At 43.7% G+C, this 24541-nt stretch overlaps 1 protein-coding gene across 12 annotated transcripts in view; it reads right to left on the reverse strand.

Annotated features, from left to right (window-relative positions):
- The window catches only part of NFIA (nuclear factor I A), a 248930-nt gene that overhangs the window by 99851 nt on the left and 124538 nt on the right, over positions 1 to 24541 (reverse strand). For 11 of the 12 annotated variants that reach the window (XM_030226250.2, XM_030226251.2, XM_030226249.2 and 8 more), the window contains exon 3: positions 13589 to 13654. The exons of the other annotated variant lie outside the window; for it this stretch is intronic. In XM_030226250.2, the coding sequence (XP_030082110.1) occupies positions 13589 to 13654 (66 nt within the window). The remainder of the gene's footprint in view (positions 1 to 13588; positions 13655 to 24541) is intronic. 12 annotated transcript variants of the gene reach the window in all.

Consider the following 24541-nt stretch of genomic DNA (forward strand, 5'->3'; position numbering starts at 1 on the left):
GCAGGATTCTCTAGGAAAACCCGGAGTCCAGGAGGAGCTGCTGGGGACAGGGTCAGGTGAGGGCAGCTCCCCTGCCTCACTTTGCAGGGTGATATGGACACAAACCCTGGTGATTCATCCACTGGTTCTCCTCTCATCCTCCCTTCCTGGCACTCCCCTCTCTTCACACCACGGCCCTTCTAAAAGGCTGGGGCAGCACACCACGATAATGGAAGTATCTGCTCAAGATTAGATTGTACAAATGTGATGGGAAAGGAAGGGAGCTGGGCATGGAAGCCAAGTCCTGCTCTGGTGGTGGTGGTGTCAGTTCTCAGCTGACACCAGTGGTGAGCCAAACTGTAATTCATGGTAAACTCCATAGATATTGTGTATTTACCTGTTGTCCTTTAAATTGAATTTTTGGAGTTTTCTCTCCACGAGTCTCTTACTCCTCTATTCTTTGCACACAACTAAGTCTGATAGATTTTTGTCCCAACTAGGCTGATGTCTACTGGCTACATATTAGTTATTTTAACTAACTTTACACCTTAGTTATTCTTGTGGCTGGGGAGGGAAGGGATTTGTCACCAGTCATGTAATGTCACACAATCATCTGCCCCTGACTGGCTCACTGGAAGCAGCACAACCCCACCCCGGGGTGACCCAGGCTCTCCAGGCTCATATCCCAGGCTCTGCCGGGTCTCTGTCCCCCCAGGCAGTGAGGAGGAAGCCCCAGAGACTGAGTGACTGACTTCCCAAGCTCTGCTGCACTCGGGGTTACCCACAGACAGCAGAGGAGAACACCCAGTGTACAAGTGGGCAATTCTCCAGCCATGTCCCAAACCAGGGATATAAATCCAGTGGGAAGAGACTGCTGGGTGTGGAAACCAGCAGCAGAGCTCTGCACCATGACTGAGACTCTCTTTCCCTTTCATTCTAAGTTTGTGTTTTGCAGGGCAGCATGCCCTGTCTACATTCCTTTATGGACTAAGAATGGACATTTATTAACAAGCACTTGGGCGGACAGCCCAAAACTCCAGACTCCTGGCCTGGGATTGCAGGACAGAGAGGGCCAGTGACCTCCATTTGTGTTTACTGTACTTCTACAGACACATGTTGGTGTGAGGGGGGCATTCACTTTCTCAGATTCAGGCCAAGGTCAGGCCAGAACATGGAACAAGTTTATTTTTCTCGTGTAATCTGCTCAAGCTGTAGCCCAAAGGGGGTCTCAGAGTTCACTCATTGTGAGGGATTCAACATGAGCCCAGTAAACAAAAGAGACAGAGAGGGACCTTGCTCATCCCTCTCTGACTTCAAGTGCTTATCCCACGTGTGGCAGATTGGGTGGTTCCAGGGAATTGGGATGACATTGGTGGGATGTGCCATCCCAGAAGGGTGCCTGCAGCAACTCAGACATGCTCTTGGGGTACCAGTGAGGACCTGGGATGAATCTGTTGCTGGAAGCTGGGCTGCACAGCTAAGCCTTTGCACTCCCTTCCTGTGGTAGAAGATTTGCCTTTCTAGACCATCTAACCCATCCCAGCAGTCAGGGTGTGTGGCACAGTGCAATACCCAGGGATGCAGAAACATGGCACTGGGGTGGACTGCCCCATCCTCGTGTGTTTAAGACAATCTGAAGATACCATAGAGGCCAGAACTTTGTATTTTTGGGCCACACTTAGCAGTCTGGCCTGTGACAGTTTGTACTCTGACTGATTTTCAAGTTGGCAGGAAAGAATGAAAAAGGAAAAGGAATTCCACTGGCAGAGAGCTTTACATTAAACTAAAGTGACTCAGGTAAAAGAAAACGCATCCATTATGGTTTGTGACGCATAAACATTCATTTCTTCTCTGATCCTCCTTTGCTTGCATTACTGAAATGCAGAAATAAAGGGAAAAATAATGATGGATGGATTTTGGAAAAGTTAGAGTTCAACTCAGGATGGATGCGATCCCAAACATTTCAGATTCTTATCTCATCGTAATTGGAATAGCTGAACCTCTCTTGTCTGCAAAATTAGGCAAGGCATCCTGTGAGAATGGGCTCTTTTACACAGAAGTTTAGTCCCCAGACACACGAAAGAATGAAAACAAGAACTGGAACAGAGCATTTTTACTTTTGAATAATGGCTTCATTTGGGCAGTTGAGAACAAGACTTCACTGGAAGAGCTGAGGAGGAAATTCTCTCTTCCAGTGTGCCCATCCCTAGACACATTCTTCTACAGAGCACATGAATACTTGTCAAAAACGATAATTTATCTAAGAAACTCCCATTCTGTAGAATCCAAAAGAAAAACAGAAAGGGAAAAAGTACACGTGGACGATAGACTGTCCACTCTTCTACTCCCTACATCTGATGATGAAGAAATCACTCAGCCAAGTCCACATGCCCTGCTAGAGACATCTTTGCGCTTGAGCAACTGTCTCAACTCAACTCTGTCTGCTTTGGCTTGTCAGGATGAGCAGGAGAGGGGTGGGTGACTTCCTCCAGAAGCTGAATCTCAGGTCCACAGCAATTTGCAGTGTTTGAAAGATCTTGGTTTTAAAACTCCTTGAGGTTCAACAGAGAGAGATTAATTTTCAAAAGGCCTGGTATCTCCAGTGATTACAGAGGGACAGGAGGGATTTTAGGCTCACCACTGGTGTCTCATTTTAATGCCTACTGTTAAATCCATGTCTTAGTCCATGTATCATGTCAGCATAGATATGGAAGAAAATTTGCCTTCTTCCCCATTTCTTGCCCCAAGCAATCTCTGCTGACATTCTCCATCCTCACAGCTTTATCTGGCTACTTTTTGTTTGTTTGTTTGTTCAATTCAGAAGCCTGTAAAATACAAGGGCTGCTGAGTTATCCTTGTGTTGCTGCCCTTCATCCGGTTCATTTGCAGGAGGGAATAATGATCTGTCACCAAGGTAAATTCACTGCCTGGCAGATAATGCCACAGTGTTTCTGCTGCCCATTTCACAGTAAGACATTCTTTTTCAATGATGCTGCATCTCTGTTCTCGTGGGAACAGTTTACGGCTGACATAGCAATAGTAGTAATAACAACTTACATTTATATTGTACACGGGATGATCTTTACTTCCCTCTCCTTCTAACAGTGGACATGCCCCAGTCCTACTGCAAATCCATCCTTCATGGCCATGGCAGACAGAAATCTGGATTCACCAGCACTGAGCTGCCTCATTCCTCAGCTGCTTGCTCGGGTTGTCACATCCTTTCCAGCCCGCTTTGTTATTGATTTAAATGGAGCCGTGGGCCACTTCCCAACCACTGCTCTCAGCCTTCCCTCACAAAAATCTGTGGGGATCCCCTCCTGCCTCAACACCACGGCCTCCTCAGTCTGTCAAGCTGCTGTCCAGCCTCTCCTGCCCCTCACCTCCTCCCTTCCCCCTGCAGCTCCAGCTCTGGCATGCTCGGCTGTGCGGTGAAATTGGCTCCCCTCTGCACGGCGTGGGGGACAGGGCCAGCTCTGCATTCTGCTGCTGGAAACTTCCTGAGTGCGAATTCCCTGATTCTGAAAATCAGGACTCTGAGGTCTAACATGTGGGAAAATTGCAGGAGGTCTGCAGTGCAAAGCTGGTCAGGTGGGGACACCCCCCCAAACACCAGCGGGTTTTCAGATGGAGATGCAGCTGTCAAAGAGCCTTCTGTTACAGATAGACACTTAAGAGTAAGGAATTAAAGTAGAAAAATAACTGGGACTGGGTTCTGGGTTCTCTGGGTGAGTGAGAGTGGTACAGCCACATAAGCAGCATCCCTCCCTTGTGATTCTGGGAGAAGAAATACCAGCAAGAGGTTTGGCCCAGCACGGTGTGAGAGCTGCTGTTGACACCCCTGTGCTTGGCTAGGGCAGGGCCCCACGGGAGGGCACACCACAGCCAGGGTTGGGGTGCTGGCCATGTGTCCTGAAAAGGCCAGATAGAGAGAAGATAAATATTTGGATTCCCTGGAGCAGCCCTATCATTTCCTTGTGCCTCCCCTCGCCAGGGATGGGAGCGAGGTGCTGGTTCCTCACACCAGAGTGTGGCTTGCAGCAGATCCCCTTGCTTCAAGTGCAAGTGAGGGAGGGCGGGAGGTAATGATTAGAGACACTCTAAAATGATTGCATTAATTGAATCTTATGAAAATGGAAAACAATGGCAGTGGGTAATAATAAAACCCCACTGTAACCACGCACATCTCTTGTTTACTAGAAGGTGCTTCACTGACTACAGATTTACTCTGGGGCACAGCAGGAAACTTTTCTCCTTTAAATCTAATCAGCCCTTTTTTGCCTTTTTTTTTTTTTTTTTTCCCTTTCAGAGAAAAATACCAGCTATCAGATCTGTGTTTCCCATCCACTCCTAAGACTCCTCAGTGCAGTGCCTGGAGGTGATAGTGTGAACTCACTCAAGAATGTGAAGGCATTTTATAAATCATTTGGTTCCAGCAGGAGGGGGAGAAAGGGAGAAGGCAGAGGGATGATATAGTTTACAGCACATACTCAGCAGTAACTCCCAACTGTCAAACTTCAGCATTTTCTTCAGTTGCAACAGTGCTTAACAAAAAAATGTTAAGACAGCAGACATGAAATGCACATAGCAAGCAGCACATTTAATCAACTTGCACCTTCCTACCACCCCACTGCCCAAACCTACCCAGACACTATCACAACCCAGAAAAAAAGTTGCCCAAGTGAAGATAGGGCACTGAGAAAGGAGCAGGAAGGAACAACACGAACTGCTGTAAACAACTCGCGGCGCCCTTTTTTTGGGCCAGATAACAACAGCAGAGGGAAAGGAGTGTGTTTACAAGTGTGGCTCACTCTCCTCACCTTCCTCCTGCCCCTTTTGCCATGCTCACTACCTCCTGGGAAAATATTTGCGGACCATTGCAAATAAAAGTCTCCTTCTCACTTTCCAAGAAATGGATCTGGTACTTTTCCATTTCAGTCACACCAGAGCCAGGCTTCAGAGGGGATTTTATTCTCACAGCTCCAAGAGAGTCACTGTAAACTTTCCAGTTCCAGTTCCTAGCTAGCAACTTCTGCAATTAAAAAAGTATCTAATTATCTAGAGAAGTGATGAGGCTTTTTCTGGGAGCCTGGTCTCACTAAAGTGCCCCCCCCCCCCCCCAGACAACAGCAGCAATCTCCTATGCTGTTTTCAGGAGCTGTACATTGCCCTTCACATGCACCTCTCTGCTGGGATACACCACTCCAGGCTTACAAAATTAAGGTCACTTGGAAAGCACCTGATAAACCCAAGAATCTGCAATATGTGCAGTCATACAAGTTTTTTCTGAGTGTGCAAACCAAGTATGAGTATGAAGGTCTGGATCCATTTGAAAGCAAATCACCTTGTACCTGTAAAACCACAAGATTCATAAAGGCACTACGCCACAGGCAGAAACCAGAGGAAAGTGTGAAAAAATGACACACATTTCCATAGTGTGTAGATATACTTGGAAAGGTCTGGAGGCAACAGAACTGTGCTGGTCAGGAAGTCAGGGCAAAAGAATACCTGAGTGTGAGTGGGAAAGTGCAATCTCTTATCTACACTTGGACATTCCCATCTGCATAAACCAAGCTCTGGCTGGAGCCACCCACAGAAGTTTAGGTGCTGGTAGTTCAGGGACAGGGAAGGGTAAGTGGGAGGAAAAGTACCTTTTGCTAAAAAGTGTCAGACTGGCTGGGACCGGAGTCACAGAGAATCTCTGATGCCTTTGGGTGGACTTGTTAGAAAACAGAAAGGCACCCACCCACCCACTACTGCCACAGCCTCTGCCTCAAGCCTTCACCCCCTTCTGAATTCTGCAGGAAGGGAGCCAGCACCTCCCCAGGACACAGCACGGCTCCCAGCACACATTCCTAACTTCCAGTGGTTTGACCACAGAGGGCAAAATTTTGGCCAGGGAGCACTTCTGATGGCAGGAGAGCAGCGGTGAGCCAGCCTGGGTTTCACTGCTCTGACCTCTGAGTGAAGGTTTCCCACTCACTGCCACAAAGAGACACCACCTAAGTAGATGTGGAGTAATGAATACTTGGGTGAAGCGACTGATTTCAGAGGGGGCTTTTATCCACAGGCCCTGTATTTATAGTTCAAGCCTTTTCAATTAATACGCACACCCTAAAAGAATTAAACTACTAATTATCACATTTTACTGTGGTTCACAGAACTTTCATCAGATCTAGTAAATGAAATCACGAGTTCAGCAGAAGAAGCTTTACTGCGCCAAATTATGTCAAGGGTATATCATGTTGATAATAAAAGATCACTTGGTTGGAAGCCTAACCTAGAGGGTTGGGGAGGCGTAAAAAGTTCACATTTTGGATCATGCTGCTCTGGTGTGGGCGTTTTGTGTTTTTTCTCTTGGTTATTGTGGAAGGCAATTCTCCCGCAAGTAAAATTTTCCCCTTGTCTTACATTACCGAGCATTAGGGAATTTTTACATAGGAAGGCAAATAGAAAGGTTTGGGGTTTTGTTTTGCAAGCCAGACCTTGGCATCACATCCTCCCTCCTCTAATAAACTCCCCTCTCCACTCAACAGAAATTAAACGATGCCCACACCACAAATAAACTCCTTTCCCTAAGTGCCCAGCTTCCTGGTGGGCAGGGTGGTGTTCCAAGCCTCCTTCAGCCTGTGGTCCGCTCCGGCGGCCGCAATTACCCTGACGCAACCCAGCTCTCAGCTGCTAATTAAACAGCAACTCTCCCAAGAAGAGAGACATTAAAAACAGTTGTAGTGAAAGCTGGTGGTTGCTCACAGCTCCAGCTGCTGTGTCCTGGGACATGGGCAGGATGGCTGCCTGCCCATCCCAGTGCTGCCACGGAGCAGGGGGCAGTGACCTGGCACTGAGGTGCCCTCGGGACAAAGAAAATCCTTGACCCTGCAAAGGGAAGCTCAAGAGTTCCCTAAGAGGCTGCTCCTGGCCATCCCATTTCCAAGCTGCCCTCTAGGTGGCCCTGGCTGTTACTCGTGGATAAAGATTCATGGGACGGAGAATGGGACAGAGCAACAGAATGAAAATGCATTTTTGAAAAGACTTATAATAATCACAGCTGTATTATCCATTGGAAGGCTTCACTGCCTTTTTTTCTGTACACACACAATGGGAAATAAAAATATATACTGGATCCACACTTATTTCTCCTCTCCTTTGCAGCGCTCAGCCACTCCAAGCGCAATGAACGCTTCATGTCTTTCAAGCACTGCTTTGTCATGCTATAAGCATTCATTTCATGCTTTGAATATTTCCTGTCATCCTCGCCTTGGATGAATTTTTTGTGGGAATGCTGTGCTTGTGAAGGTTAATGGTTAGCAGCAGTGGAAGCTGAAGCCCTCTGTCAATCCCCAAGCCTCGGGCACTGCAGGTCACTGATGAGAAGGGTCTCCAGCCATGCCCAGCAGAGGCTGCACAGCTCACCCCACTGACGTCCCCGTTTCTGGCCTGACTGACAGTCAGAGACATTTGCCATCACTGGATTCCCCCAAGAGAGGGCCAGCCACTGATAAGCAGGCTAAATCTGGAGCCTACCACAGGACCCACTAAATCCTGGAAATGGTGTAACTCTGCCTCAGTCTGGACTCAAAAAAGAATATGGTATTATAGGGGAAAATGATGTTTTCTTTCCTAATAATTCAGATGATTCTTCATGACAGTCATGAATCTGGATGGGAAATACACCTGGACGCTGCAAAGCTTCAATTCTAGATTATTATGATTGAAATGCTGTATTTCCAGTTCTTTTTGGGAATGTAATGCAATGAAATAAGACGAAGGAAATGCAAGACTACATCACACATAAGCTAAATTTATAACCAGACATATCTGCCTTTGTTTCCTGGGGAAACGCTGGCTCTCAGAGCTGCCTACAGGCACACTCAGGGGGTGATGAAACACAGGTTGGACCTCGTCAGACCTTTCTTGGCTGATGGGTCCTGTTAGACTCAACAGCCTGTCCTGCCCAGTCCCAGGGAAGCCAGAAGAGACCAAACCCCACCAGTACTCCCTGACTCGGCCACAGCTTCCAAGCCTGGACAAATTTCCCCACTGCTGTTCCCAGTCAGCACACAACGTGATCCGTAAGGGTGCAAATCTGTTCAGAATTTGGTCCTGGCAAGTTACAAAGGTGCAAACAAGCTGACATCACCAGGAGCTCTGACTTCAGCGCCAGCGATGAGATTCCTTATTGGAAATGCTAAGGGCTTTTTTTTTTTAAAGCTTTTTCTGAAGAAAGTTAATTTTAGATTAGTCCCTCAGGCTGTGATAACTCCTCAGCGTGGCTCTGTAAACAAGAGAGGAGAGTCTTCTTGCATATATAAGGTTCTGATGCAAATAATCCCATGAACAAGAACATTAATAAAAGCTGCCGTTACTGTATTGCTGCCTTTGCAGCTGTAACTGATAGAAAACTTTCTCTGCAAGGCTCAGTTATCTGCTGAAAATGAGGTGTTTCAGGAATGTTTGTCATCTGAGACCGTGTGTTTTCTAACAGCACCACTTTCAGCACTGTGGGTTCAGAGGACTGCTCGTGTCCTTGCACTCCTCAGGTGGGAGCTGAGGGGCTTATCCAAGGACAGGGGAGCCTCCAGACAACCCCAGCACCTCCTTGGAGAGCTGGCATCAAGTTCTGTTTTAGCTCTGAAAGCCTGTGAGGCAGCTGGACACCACCTGAAGCAGTGGAGAGGAGAGGTCAGGTCTGCCTTGGAAGGCAGAACATTTCCCCTTGTTAAAAATTTGGCTGTGGAATGAACGGGATGTCACTCAGCTGCCATTTCACCTGGAATAAGTGATGGGGACAGCCACCAAGAGCAGTCACCAGTTCTCTGCTTGGATGAGGGTTTGAAGGGTGAGCTCTGAGTCCAAGAAGAGTGCCCAAGCCTCGGCACTGCTTGCACCAGCCCAAGCTATCCCACTGCTTGGAATGCCTCATCTGGGACCAGAAGGAAAGCATTCCCAGAGGGACTGGGCTCTGTTAGTTTAGGCAGAGGGGTCTTCCCACACATAATCTCCTCCTCCCTTTCAGCCAAAGCTAAATCATGCCTTCCGTGACCAGCTTTGCCTGGAGAAGGAGAAACTTCTCTTTGCATTTGTTCCCACTGTGGGCTTCTCTTTCCCCCACAGCTCAAGGACCAGAAATTCTTCCTTTCTGTTTTTAGGCATGGAAAAGTAAGCATATACTTATACATTTTTTGAAGGTTTAATACTCAAGTCCAACCCTACTTAAGCAAAGAATTCACAGATGATATTTACAAGTCCAGTGTAATTACTGCAGGGCTGAAAAACGAGTTCTGCCAGCTACGGTGCATCATTGTTTTTCTTTTTTCTTTCTTTTTTTTTTTTTTAATGTTTCAATGAACAATGTGCCTTTCATTTCCTGCAGTGCTGTTCAGGTACTTGCAGCTCAAAGCAGTGAGACTGCATTAAAGCCAAAAAGCATTTGGTCAGGGCATTACACATTTTTATTTTTTAGAGAAACGCCTCTCCCTCTTCAGAAATTGTTTGAGCAATGGATTTGGCACACATTTACAATCAGCTGTAATAATGAATGCTGCCCTGCTCACTTGAAATGGGAGAATTTACCAACTTCTTTAAAAAGAACTCGCTCATCTACAATCAAAAGTGCTGTGCTACCAACTCTGAGCCACCAAACCACAGTCCCCTGCTGGAGAGCAGGCTGTCAGAAATGACACAGCATTCTCCTGCTCTGCTCTGCACACCTCGTGTGCACCTTTACACTGCACTTATCCATTCAGCAGTGCCACCACATCAAACACAAACACTGCCTGACATCCCTTTGCTGACAGCAGCAGCACAGCTCTGTACCACACTTATTAACTGCTCTGCTACCTCCTCCCTGCCTTTCTCCAGAGTTCAACTCCTGATGGAGCAGAGCAGAATCCCACTTTTCATATTCTCTGAAAGCCAAAATGGCAAATATCCCCACTTTGCAGACAAAAAAGAGCAAAAGGTTTCCCTACAAAAGTATAAAATAATCCTACTTACAAAAAGAAAATCTATCACTTTCAGTCTGTTTCCATGACTGAAAGTGAGAATAAAAGCCTGAGAGAGTGTCCACAGCAGTGCTGAGCTGGGAATTCAGTTGTTCCTGATCCCCAGGCATGCAGTCACTTCACTACATCAGACTACCCATTTTGTCATCCTCACTTCACTGAAAACTAGTTTGTTTATAAAACACATCACCAAACCAGTGCATTTAACAAGCTTTTAAAATCAATAACCCCCCTTTTTTTTTTTTTTTTTTTTAATTTTTTTGATTGGGTGAATTGCAAAATCACTTTGTGGTGTCAACTGAAATGAAGCTTTTACATACCATTAGGCAACTACAACAGTGGGGAATTTTCCACATGGGTGTTCCACCCAGCTGGTCAGAAAAAAATCCCTCATTTGAGCAAAATATCAGGGCATCAAGAAATGTTCTTGCCTTTCAGATGAAGTCTCTAGCTTCTTTCATTATTCCTCCTGCAAATTTCCTCACCCATAAAAGAAATAGAGGAATTCAGGATTTTCTGCCACTTCCCAAAAAGCTGCTTCCCAGCAGTGAGAGAGCAGCACTGTGCACACCCTGTGTTAGTTTTACCCCCAGCTCCAGCACAAAACATCTGAACCTTGGACTGTCCATGCACCAGCAAGCCCTGTCTCACCTGCATGTTTCCCTTTCATGGCCATCATGCTGCATCTCTGTCCTTAGAAAAAAATTAAATGCCTAATATTTCTGTTAAATATTTGCAGTGGTGACTGGATGACTGCCTGGAAACTATTCTGACTTGATGAAGGCTGAGGGCAAGACCAGAGTTGGTGTTGAAGCCACCACTTAGAGCAGAAGGTGTCACCATCTTCCCTGTCTGTGATGATCCAGCTCCAGAAAATGAACCAGCAAAGCCCACTAGAAAAAAAACCAGGAGTGGCTCTAAAAAAGAAAAGCTTTTTTTTCCCATGAACTTCACTCCAATGAAGGTTAGACATACAGGCTTTGCAAAACAACACACACAATTTGGGATGATAAATTAAAATCTGTAGTAGGAGGCCTTCTTTTTCAGGGCCGTATAGTTGACCCTTCTGAACCTACATTACTCAAGGTATGCAAAATATATGTGTATAATAAATAGCTCTAGAATTTATGGAGTGGAACAGAAAGGATATTAACAGGCAAGTAGAGAGGCTGTATAACCCTCGCAAGGCCTTTAAAGATTTATTTTTTTAAAATGAAGGAATGCATGCATGGAAAAGGCAGCACTGAATCGATACACTTCTTTGTGCCTTCCAGAAACACATGCAAAAATGCTTCCAAATCTGCCCTCAATCTGGTCACTCCACTGTTGGCATCAGTGGGAATGAGATTATTCACGATTCGATTTTTTCTTCTACTCAAAAAAATAAAAGAAAAAATTAAAAAAAAAATAAAAAATTTCCTCTCTGTGTGGGCTCATTCCCACTCTCAGTAAAATCAATTACGAGCCTCCCATTGACTCCTGAGGGATTTGGATCAGGCCCTGTGGAAGTGGGTCTACAGCAAGTGTAGAACAACGCAGTTAATATGATTTATTGTGTCCGTTCCTGTGCGTGCAGTTTTTCATTTTCTAAAGGCTGCAGTTTTGCTTTCATCCTCACGTCCAGGAGATAAGAGCTGCAGATTTGTGTTGATCTATGCTGGGTACCCCAGAGCTGGGGGCTGTGTGTGCTGGGAATGAGCTCAGCCTGCCCAGGGGGAAGGAGCCCTTCAGGGCCAACACTCTGGCTTAGAAAATCTCCCACACACGCACTGCAGAAGGTGCAGAGCCAGTGAGCAGGCTGCTGCTGCTGCTGCTGTGGTGGGGAAAAAAATACCCTTTAGTAAAACTGAGAAAAAAAAAAAAAAAAGAGAAAAATCCTTTTCCTGTTTATTTAAAAAAAAAAAAAAAAGTACCTTTTGCAGGTCAGCAGCAAAGTTCCAAGAATTCGCTAAAAGATTGTTTTACAAAGAAGACTCGGGCTCCAAATCAAGATATTTCATTTCACTAGGCTTTTACAGATTCTACATTATTAAACACTGACATTGCTGCTTTTCGGGACAGTTGTTGAGTAGCAAGCTTTGTTAAAGACTAAGAAACTGCAGGGTAAGATGAGCTGTGCTTTAATAGCTGCAAAAGAATATAATCTAAACACGAAATAATAACATGCTTGGTGCCTAATACATTCTAAATTAAAATATGATTTAATAAACACAGGCAACATATTCCCCATAAAAAAAAAAAATAGCAGAATTGGCAGAACAAAAATCACAGTTTAGTCAGTTCTTCTCTTAACCTTGCAATCCTTTGGCTACAAATTAGAATTTCTGTGAACAGGATTGATAAGAGAAATTAGGCGCTGTCTTTCAGAAACAACAGCAATGTTTTAAGATGGTATGTTTAGAGATGAACAGCACAAAATCTATCAAAATATGAAACCTTTCATATCTAATGGGAGGAAAACACAGGAGCCCGAATAGCCAAAATCTCAGCAGCCCAATGAGCCCTATGTTCCATGTCCTGTGGTTCATGCTGGTAGTTCAAAGGTTTTTATGTACCTAAACCTCTTCCTCTTCCCTTAATATTAAACCCTAACCCCAAAGCAGTCTAGATGAAGCCCCTCAGCCTCACTGTCCCTTGCAGGGGTTTAAGGCAAAGCAGTAAGTTGCTCTGTCAAAGGGAAATCACACCTGTATTACTACAGATACAGTATTTCCACATGGATTTACACATAAACCCTTCACACAATTTTTTTCTTGTAGAGTAGACCCCAAGCACAGTGGATAACACAATCTACATTTAGGTCTTACAAAAAAACAGTTCTGGGTATAGATAAAAGAAGTCAAGAAAAACTACTACTAATAACCATCCCTTTTTCTAAGTCCTAAATATAAGTAGTAAAACAAAACCCAGTTGCCAATGGGCCAAGAAAAAATGTTGAGGTCTACCTTAGCTAAACACAAAAAGGAAGAGGAGCTGTTCCATTACACACATAGTCATCTTTTCACATACATACAGTCCCCACAGAAATCCACTATTATTGAATGATTTTTTTTTCCAGGCTGCTTTACCAAGCAAGCCATTGGTCCAGCAGAAGCTGTTGCTTCTACTTTGAATCTGTCCTGGTGCAGAGAATATGAGTTTTCCCAAAAGTGCCAGATCTTCTAATGCTTCCACTCCAGCCACTGCCCCTGGAGAACATGGAGAGGAGCACCTAGGAGCTGTAGCTGAACCTCCCTGATCTGTTTTCCTGTTGCATCTACTCCCCTGAAGGTCTTGACTCAAGGCCCAGGGACTGAAAGCCTTTGCTATGGAGGAATAAGGATAAGGGTTGCATACAGCAGGCTCTTTAATGGCATCTCCCTAATTAAAATTAATTTTAAAGGGGGGGGGAAAAAATCTCTCTCCAGGACTGGACAAAGAAATGCTACCTTAGATTAGTGAAGCAGTAGCATTTTAACTATGAGGAGAGTGCACAACCTATTTGTAGCCAACCCATGTCAATTATTCTGAATCATCTTTTTATATCAGACATGGGGGAAAAAAAAATCTTTATAAATATGGGCTTTTTTAATATCCCAAAGCAGGAGCAGCAGGTAAGAACTTACCATTTTCTGGCTGGTCCTTAATATCAGCTTCACTTGGCTGGCTGGGACTTTCAGATTGACTTGAATCTGAAAAACATAAAATACAGCCAAAAATTACAGGGTCTGCTGTGGAAAATAGATCAGAGGCGCCAGACTTCCTCAAAAGGCTGAGAGTACAAACTGAGGAGAGGAGTGTTGCACTAGGACATGATAATGCAAAAGTCCCGTGCCTAGGTAATATGTTTGCTAGCCAGAAAAAAGAAAAAAAAAAGAAAAAGAAAAAAGAAAAAATTAAAAAAAGGGAATCTTGTTTGTGGCACTACACAGAGTGCTTGGGGTGTGTGTGTTGGCATAAATTAAGCTTTGAGAATCCTTCTTTTTAAAGAAGGCATATTTAAACGACTCTCCTACATGTTTTTTTATAATGCAGCCTCTATGTTGTATACAAACCAGAGCCTTACTCCAACACATAGTAAAGTCTCAAAACATATCTCCAAGCAGGCATAGAAAGGTAACTTAGCAACCCTACATAGTCGTGGAGATTGTTGGCTACACATTTCTGGAACAAAATCTGCAAAACTGAGGGAAGAGCTGATTTTTTTGGCGTGCTTTCTCAGTGGTTACAGCACCACAAGATCCCTAAAATGCACCGTGCTGGTGGTGATTTGCAGTGGGATAAGTGAGTCCAGATACTGGATGACCTGCTTTAGAACTTGTGTAAATAATCCCACAGCCTCCCAGCTAACACTCTCCAACGAGCAAAATTTATTTGCCTAAAATAATAAAATGATCTATAAAAGGGTGTGTGTAAATATGAGTGTTTTGCATTTTTTACACATTATTAACTCTACTTTATGTGAAGATGATCGCTGTTTGGTCCAAAAATTATTCTTAGAAGCTTTAGTCAAATAGTATTTTCCTTCTTAATTATTTCTGTCAGTATGGACTAGGAAAAAACGTCTCTTTACCTGTGGGAAAAAATATTTTTTAAGAAATCCCTCAAATATCTGTTTTTTCACAATTAATACATTTTTTTTCCTTTCCCCAGAAATTCTTCTGTACTTTATTGATCCTGTAGAAAAAGTTTTTGCTGTGGAACACAACTTAGGCAATGAAACCACTTGCTAATGCCTCAACACCACCCCTCATCGTGGCAGACCCATTTTCTGACTTCACCTTGACTTTGCAGAGTTTAGAACTAGCTGTCTGAAATTTGACCACATTTCAGTGAGAAGTCAATGCAAGATCAAAAGGTCACAACACTTAACTGTGATTAAATTGAAAATCTTACTTCTATTGCAACAGAGTCATAACACCACCCCTTCTTTTTCTTTGAGGTATTAATAGTGCTGGAAGAAGCAGTACTACTAGTGACCTTGGGTCAAGCAATGCTAATTTATTGCTTTAAAAAGGTTCCTTGCTTTTAAGCAAATGAAGATTTTAATTACCGCAGAGCACTATAAAGAAAATGCCTATTTTAAATATTCAAATTTTTTTTTTTTACCTGCTGACTGTCTGCTTTAGGTATCATTCAGAAGCTTAGAGGACAATCTTGTATAAATTAAAAACTACAAGTTAAAAAAAGCGCCCACAAAACAAAACTTGATGAATTTCATAATATAATCACTCAGAATATTTAGCAAAGAAAGCTTCAGTCAAGATATTTCTATTTAAAAATCAATTAAATTCCCCTAAAAATTGAAATATATCCAGTGCATCCCAGAATCCATTTCTTCTCTTTTGTATTTATTATTTTTAATAATTTTGCCAATGAAGCTAAGGAGGGAAAAAAAAATCCTCACTTCTGCAATTTTGTTTTAAATATTGATCTACTGAATTATCTCTCCCTGAAGCTGAAATCAGTGCCAGCAGATACACTATGGGGGCAACAGGCACAGCGCTGTTGTATTCTGGATTTTGGCAAGAAGTTTCGCGTTTCCCATACCGCAAAGGTAGAAACAAAGGTAAAATATTAGGAATGTAAAATATTTAGTTTACATTCAAAGTCAACATTCAACGGATTTCATTTCACAGGGCGGGCATTAGCCTTTTGCTTATTTTTTAGGTTTTACTTTCCCTCCAGCCAGCCATGGCTCAATCAGAGTTGGGGCTTTATGTTTCAAGGAGGCTCAGAATTCCACAAAAATTTATGGATTTGGAGAAGCTCCTGCTGAAATGTGGGACTGGGAGCGTGTTTACCTCTCCTAAAATTTGGAACGAGCCAGGGAGGCGGCGAGAGGGCCGCGGTGGCGGCCGCGGGAGCCGGGCTCAGTGCTGGCACCTTGGCTCCAGCACAGCCCTGCAGCCGGTGGGCAGCACACGCAGCCCGAGCTGCTCCTGGCTTGGGAGGAACAAAGTACTTTTGTCTGCCTCGAGTGTTTTTCCAACACCAAGGCTAGTGGCACAAGAGGGGCTCCACTGGCCCTAGGACGTTTGTTTGCACGCCGAATCTTTAACTTTCTCCCTTTATCACCTCGGCTCCGGCGATAGCGCTTTTCCTAATTCTGCTTCCCCGCAACCCTCCCCTTCTGCTGAAATTAAATATTAATTTCCCAGGGAAAGACAACACAGCTTTAAGCACTATTCTTCATGGAGAGGCACAGGGCAGTAAAACACAGGATGAGGTAGAATTAAAGCCACTCAATCCTGCGGTGGGGATCACGGGAGGCTACCGAAAACATGGACTGGGCAAGCGTGTGCTCAGCATTGTTATGCAAGGTGGCATCTTGTGGAAACCCCAGATAAGAAGACTGAGTTGAGGCACTTAGCCAAAATGTTTATATGCAGAATTTTGCTTCCCTGATTTTATTCAGATGCCGCAGATGATCCGGCACATATAAATGTGCCGCCACATGGTTAAGGGATTGGCAAAATCAGAGCCGTTGTGTTTTACAGTCTTGCCTAGGACGAGGGAGTCTTGCTCAGCCTCCACCACTCGCTCTCTGCTTTTTCAGCAGTTGGCACTAACTCCTGTCGGGGCTTTTTTGTTGTTTTGCACATGGAAACTTTCAAATTCCAGTTTTCTGAACGTTTAGTGTTTTGCGGGCTCGGCTACGACAGGAGGGGGAATGTCTGTCCTGCTGAGTCAGTTAGCCAAACAGGTGACCGGAGGAATAAATTAATTTTTGCCCATACATAATTGATATAAATGGAAGATCGTTTTCATAAGCATTTGCATTAAATCAATAAAATCACTTACTATAGAGCAGTTTAACAATTCATTTGATTTTCTCTTTTCTATATATTTGATAGCCACTCTGCAAAACAGTATACACTTTATGCCTATTTTCTTTAGCAACAACACTGCCAGTTAAATTCTACCACCTGCAATAATTAGAGCCATTGGAAAACATACAAAACAAAATATAAAGTAGATGCGAGCCCCTCTTGAATCCACGGCCCCCTGCGGCAACGAGTTTCATTGGTGCCTTAAGCTAAGGCTGGTAGGAAGCCAAAGAATCTGTATATTACAATAAAGTGCATGTTATTAAGGGGAGGATTTAAATGATTTCAGATGGAGTTGGAAATATTATAGTGAGGAACCACTATTAAGATTGCTGATTAAAAAAAAAAAAATTCACCAAGGAATCTAGTTTTATGTTTAAGGAAGCTTAACCTTGAATAGCACAATGGGTTTTATTTGGGGGCTCTTTTAGTTAGAGAAAAGTTAGTGGTTGGAATTTTTAACCCTGAGCTAGCTGGGGTTTGAGTGAGTCTGTGCATTGGGCTCAAGGTTACTGGTCAAGAGAAGCTCAAGGAGATCTGGTATCAACCACAACCATGGCAAACAGGATCAAAAAAACATGTTGAAGCTATTTTACTCTCCACTTCCAAGAATCAATTATGATTAAGGGATAAAGGAAAAAAAAAGCAAACAACAAAACAGGCTAGTTTTTCAAAGTAGCATTTCCTATCACGTCTCTATTCTCTGTTCCTCTTTGGATCTGTTCCTTAAGCATATGCTACCTCAGCACGAGCGAGCCCCAGATCTGCCTGATCCCCAACCCTATGCAGGCAGAGACCTCCAGCTCCGGGACGGAAGCTCTGGACTTTTCAGGCTGCAGTTTTCCTTTTCAGCTGCAGCAGGAGCACAGCTCCAGCTGGGCTGCACGGCGGCTGCATGGAAGCAGGGCTGGCAGCACTGGAAGGGAGCGCTCCATTGTTTGGAAAGAATAAAACCTTCCCAGGAAAGTCTGGCCCGTGGACAGGACCAATGTCAACAGACTGACAATGTTGTTCTTTTTTGTAGACCGTGACACAGACGGTGAAGTGTTGTTGCACTCCTCTACCAAAAAAGCCTCTTTTGAGTGCCATAGCACTTCCCAGTGCTAAACCACTCCATGGCCACCTAACTGGGGAGAGACGGGACACTTTGTGGAGCACTCCCAAAAACACATCGTGTTTTCCAGGGCAGGCTGAATCCAGCCTGGAATTCACTGGGGTGGCAGTGACCCTCCTCATTGTCTGCTGTTTTGCGCAGACCCAGTGAGTGGGTGCCAAGGTCATTTTTTACCTCTGTAGAGCAGCTCCCCAGCAGAACCTGAGCCTGTGAGCAGCCCGTGAGCTACCAGAGGTGCAGACACATCTATCCTGGAAACAGTAAAGGTGATCCCCACGTAGTGCAGGAAAAAAATGACCGGCGATGCCAGATGAGCAAGGCAGCACCGCCACTGCCCACGCTGACCCTGCTCTGCAGTGAAATACAGCAGGGTCCTCTCCTCCTCCACCAACAGCCCAGCACCTCACAGGAGCACCACAGAAGTACACAAGTCAAATTTCCCATTCATATCATGTTTTGGGGGTGGGGGGAATACTGTATAATAAACTGACATATTTTATTCAAGTTTCAGAGCCCTATTTGTAATAAAAAATTTATATGGCTGGGTTGTGTTCATGCAATAAATTTTTCATCTATAATTTTGGGCATGGATTCTACCAAAGATTTATATACATTAAAAAAAAAAATTGAAATCATGCTCTTTTATATACAGTCTTATGTGGTGAGCTTAAGGGATTTACAAACAGAAACCAGCACCAGGACTGGGGCTTTTTTACACTCACTTTCCCTTCATTATACATTATAATATAAACACACAGAGGTCACTCTATATATGCTACAATTATTATTTACGGCGATTTTGGTGGCTACTAGGATTTCTTTAAAGGAAGGCCTGGCTCTCCATTTTACTCCAGCCATCGCTTTCAAGTCAACTTTTACAGGGAGTTCAAAGTGCTTCATTATCATCTACCTCACCATCACACGTGTACACGCCAGCACCAGATTCCCAGTTTTATTCCATGCCCCTGCACTGTACACCCCATCCCCATGGCTCCCCAGCGAGGTTCTGCACTGGTAAAATCCCTGTGGTGCCAGCCTGGTTTTTCTTTTTTTTTTTTTTATAAGGCGAGGACTCTTAATTCCTGTACACTGGGAAAGAGATTATCTTTGATAATGGAAATGTAAATCAAAGCTTGCTGTTGTTTATTCCAGACAGACATTTGTGTGTTAAGTCTGTTTATCAGGCAACACTTTGTCTAAGCCAGGAAGTAGTCAGCCTTTGTAACAAGATGTATGCAAATGATTTTCCCATCGGCCCCTGCCACAAAACTTTTGTGGCAAAAAAACCCTCCTTGTTACTTCACCAGTAAGACGCTCCTAAGCTACCCCGTAAGCAGACTAGCAACAAAACAGCCAGCTAGACTATGCTGATGAGTTTGAATGAGCCCAAAACATGTGCCCACAGTCTGTTGCTTGGTATTGTAAGCAGACTTTGTGTATTACATCTGTTTATCAGGCAACACTCTGTCTGCTGGGCCGGCTTTGTACCAAGGTGGACGCAAACAAAGATCTCCACAACTCCCCGCCTAACTTCTTTTTTTTGGCTGCAGAAATTCCCCCTCACTTCCCTCCTCGCTGGGAATAAGAACGCGAAACTTCACCGAGAGGCTGCAAGACCCCAAAGCTGTATCAAAATGGTTTCATTTTAAATCAACTTTCTTTGTTCTCACAAGCCCATAAATGATTTACTGCTATCGTGTGATAGCCTAGAATGTGGGGAATCTGTGTATTCCCATATTTGTTCCTTGATATTACAAACAAGTATTTGATTCACTTCTAAATGTTTGTTTTAAAAACAGTTTACAGCCTTTGATTCCTGCTTACTGATTCATTTCTGGAACATTTTCTATTTATTCCTTTGCAGTAGCAAACGTTAATTTTGACTTAATTCAAATTGTCATCAAAGGCTTCCTTAAGAAATCCCACAGCACAGATTTTATTTGTTATAATAAAATATTCTTAAAGTAAACATCGTGCGACTGTGTTTTTTTAATTCCAAGAGATACAAAAAATCCGTTACCCAAAGGATTCAAATTGGTTCAGCCCTTTTTCCTAGACAAAATAAACACTTTAGGACTTTACTTGTTTGTATTCTCCTCAGTGGTGCTGTATGCATCACCAGCTAAAAACAAAGAAACTTTTAGCTGCTCAGACAAAATGCAGAAGCTCCCCAAACAACGAAGCGGGGGGGTGGGGAGGCATTCAGAAAGTCTGACAGTCCATTCAATATAGGGATGATGGCCATAATGCATCCAGGGTCCCCTTGCTAATTAAATATGCATTGGCACAGTTTTGATCGATGCAAGCCATGGATCAGATGACACACCTGCAAAATCTTGAGCCCAGAGCTCCCAGGAAAAGGAAAATACAGGCTGTCTCCTTATCTTTGTTTTCAAAGGCTCTCAATTTCTGTGCTTAGATATCTAATTTAATTCTCTCACCCCTCAGCAAACTGGATTACGAAAGTCAATACTGCCATTGTGCATCGACAGGAACACACAGCTTTCCTTTTATTCAATTTAGCCATGACCTTTAGACAAAGATAATGACAACTGTCTAAAAGTAAGGTAAGGCCTTAAGGAAGACCCTGCTGAGGGGCCCCTCTCGCTTTCCGTGGCTCCTCTAGCCAGGAAGAGCCCACCGGCCATGGAGCAAGGCCAGAGATAATTTCCCTCCCCGGAGCACAATGGGCAGAGCGGCTCCCTTGGCCACCAAGGGCTCTGTCCCACCCTGAGGACCTGGGACAGCCCAACACCAGTGGCCAGACCCTCAGGAGCCCTTTGCCACGAGGTGGCCAAGTCTCCGGATGAAGCACTCTAGTGCCGCGAGCAGAGCCGGCGCTTGCGCCAGGAGGGACCACGCTGTCCCATTTTTCCTGTGGCTGTTGGGGACACAGCGAAACGGAAGGGTCAGGAGAGCAGCACCAAGTTCTCATTTGTGGCCCTGGCCCTGGGGAAGAACTGCAGCCCTAGAGCTGGGAGCACGGCACAGGGAGCCGCGCGTGCCCGCGAGGGCAGGAGGAGGAAGCGGCACGCGGATTTTCCTGGAGCTGAGCTGGAGCCAATGGAAATGACATTACTTTCCAATAGGTCTCGCATCAATATTTTTAGCAGCCTCCCTACAACGAGATAGCATCTTTCTAATACATCTGTAAGGGAAGGAGAGAGAACATGCTCTCAGCTAACGAACAGCTATCAGGCAATAATCCACTTTGGTACCTGCAGATACAGGTTGTACCTGAATCAGTGATGGAGGCATATAAAAATTCATATTGATTGAGCAGCCCAACTCCACAAAATGTGAGCTTCCATGCTGCACAGGGTTTTAATTCTGCAGGATTTTTTTTTAGCTGCATTTAAAAATACACTTGGCATTTCTAGCTGTGGACCAATATTTTTCTCATGTCTTTTTATACAGATTTGGAGGGAAAGATATTTGTAATGGAAAAAAAATATGTGCAAAGTTGGATTGCTAAGTTTCTGTAATCTTGGGAAATAAAAAAAAAGCAGCCTATGTAAGAGCTACAAGAAACCATATGGATCAACAAGAGCTGCCCTCATATCCCTAGGAAATATATATTAACCTACATTTCATCATCATAAACCCCAAAATAAAAAATCTAATTAGAGTCTCTACCCTCAGATTCACTTGCAAAAAATTTGCTTATCCCCCTCACAAAGTGATTTACAGTACTTACATCCATTTCTTCAGAGTGATTTAAATTTATTGAATCATTTCAATTTTTAGAGAGCTTCCATTTGGATCTGTACGGGTTTCTAGACATATGCAGTGCTCAGTTATTTAAAATTAATTGCAGTACAATAATTTTAAATTGCTTCACACTATACGAATCTCAAGTGCTTTGAAATATTTGAACCATTCTATTTAGAAGCCATCAAACTTCTGAGCACATGCATCAAAGAGTTGTTTTAAAAGCCAAAGGGCCGTCCTGATGATCCCAAAGTGCAGGTGAGCTCAGCTCTGGGCATGCTCAGTGCACAAGGACCTGGATTTATAGAACAATTCAACAAATTTTGCCCGAATGTCAATCTCTAATTAACAAAAACTGATCCTGCAATAATTTCAAACCACTAAAAAAATTCTAAAACTAGAAAAGCACTGTTATAAAATAATGGCATACATTAAAACTATTATTACTTCTAATGTATATTTATAGAACATCCTTTTATCCTGAAAATTAAAACAGCTTATTAACATTGAACTAAGCTTTACAACACCTCTGTGGGAAAGGTGAGCATAACTATGCCCACTTTATGCAGGGATGAAGGAGGCACATAGAGGTTAAGTGATTTACCTTGAGAGGTACAGTTACTAACAGGAGTAAAAAGCACAAGGGCCGAGCTCTTGAGCTCTGGATAATAAAGTCTCCCTCCCACCAAAGCAGCCATTACAATGGCAATGGCAGAGCCCACTTAGGAAGCCTTCAACTACATTATGTAGAAAATTACTCGGTAGAGTGGATCCAAAGTCACCTAGAAGGGGATATTTCCAGTCACTCTTGGCTTCTGTTTCACTCGCCTTTCTTTTTCTCATTGGTTATTTTGAAAAACAAGAAATCATTTCCCTCCAGAGTGTTTTCTATCTCAGTTTAACAATAACAGTAGTATTTAGGGCGACTAAAGAGCTGGTTTTGCAATGCCTGACTTCATCTACAAAGGCAAGTGGAGATGAGCCTGTGTGATGGGCAGATCTGGTAGCTTTGGTCAAAGACCCTACATTCTGCTTTTGTTTAGTTTTACCCTGGTGAGAAAACCAACATCAGCAAAGCAGGATTATGTCCACCATATGGTGAGACTCCATTGGCGGTCGTACAGCCACCCAATTAATCTCTATCCCCCACCATCCCCTTGTTATTTATTTATTGTGACAAACTCATCCTTATGGGACCCTGGGCGGGGAGCTGCGTATTCCCAGGCTATTGGCGTCAGTGCCCATCCTCATCCTTTATCCCAAGCAGGAGCTGGCGAGCTGGCGCCTTTCCTCCGGCCAAGGCGCGCGGTGCTACAAGGTCATGCCCAAGGAGGATCTCTAGATTTTCCAGAGCAGATTTTTTTTTCAAAACTGCCCTCCATCAGAAAGCCAAATAAGCCCTTGACAACGAGCCCACGCTTCTCAAACTGCTGTCCAGAGCTGGCCATTCTAACAGCACACGGATAACCACACTGCTCGTGGAGACCATCAGAGTGCTGCTACGTTTCAGTCCGTGCCTATTCCTAAGGTCTCTCCACAGCCTCAGACATTCCAGGTTTCATCAGCCAGCAAAAACAAAGAAAAACCTTCACCACACCAGCAAACTGGGCACGAGCCCCAACCTCCTCCTTTTTCAATCTCTCCCGCTTCTCTTTCCTCGAAAGGAGAAGTGTAAAATTTTCCCGTGATCAACCGAAAACTCAACTAGGAATCTATACATCCAACAGAATGAAGAATACTTAAAAAGAACTAATATCTCAAAGAATGGCCCAGCTTCCCTATTCAGGATTATTCTATTTCACAGAGGGAAAAACAATGTTGATGATAAAAATATGTGTGGCTATTTAAGAAATAAACAAAAGATGAACTAATATTCCACGGAGATTCTGTCAATAGCAGACTAATAACAAGTTACAGATGAGGCAGTCTAAGCAAAGTTTAGGTACTATTTTTTTATTGTGGATCTACACTTGCAGTCCCGTTTTCACAACTCTTTTATTTTGATGTACCTGACACTTTTCCTCTTGGCTCCCATTTCAGTCCCTCTTAAGTACATATTTGGTTGTAGTGGCCAAATTTTTTTTTCTCTTTTTTTTTTCTTTTTTTTTTTTTTTCTGGCAGATGTCTTTTCCTTGTTCTGTGCACTGCGAGGAGTTCAACGTGGCATGTGAAAAATTTCCATTTCAGGTTTTCTTAAGCTATATACAAAATTAAACTGTTGGCAAAAATACATAGATACATAAAATTATACAGCAGAAAAGGCTGCTCGATAGCTCCCTTTTTTCTATTCCTCCCCTTCTTTTTTGCCTTTTTTCCCCCCCAAAATCATTGCAGAAATATTGCCATCAGCCCAAAGCCTTTCTCCAAGTGTAAAGTCAGAGGGTTCTGCCCACAAAGAATTGCCACTGACTGTTGCTCTGTGGATCTGTTTCTACTCTCACAATATTGTAGACTGCGAAGGAGAACTGAGAATTACCATAAAAATCGGGACGTGTTTTGTTGCATCAGTATCATGTTGGCATCAACACCACAGATTCGGGCAGAAAAAAAAGCAGCCTTTTGGTAGGCAGCCTACTTGGTCTGTGTTTCTGCTGTGTTTGTAAGCCATGCAAGTGGAAGAGAAAGTTAAAACTTGGAGAGAAGTAGCATCCTGCAGGCTCGGCACGAGTTACAGCAAAATCTGAGGTCCAACCACCATAAATCATGGAGAAACGGAATTATATCTACACCTCAAAGGACACTGGATCACTATAAATACAGGAAAGAGTTGGGTGTATATATAGCTGGCCCCTGAAAAAATATTCAGCATAATGTGTTGACTCTGAAAATGCATCCTAAAAACCATTTTCACTTGGTTCCAGTGCTGCAAATCTAAATTTTGAGGAAGGAATTCAAAACCAGAAAAGTCCAGAGCTCTCCAAACC

Source organism: Serinus canaria, chromosome 8, assembly GCF_022539315.1.
Source record: "Serinus canaria isolate serCan28SL12 chromosome 8, serCan2020, whole genome shotgun sequence".
In the NCBI taxonomy this organism is placed as follows: domain Eukaryota; kingdom Metazoa; phylum Chordata; class Aves; order Passeriformes; family Fringillidae; genus Serinus; species Serinus canaria.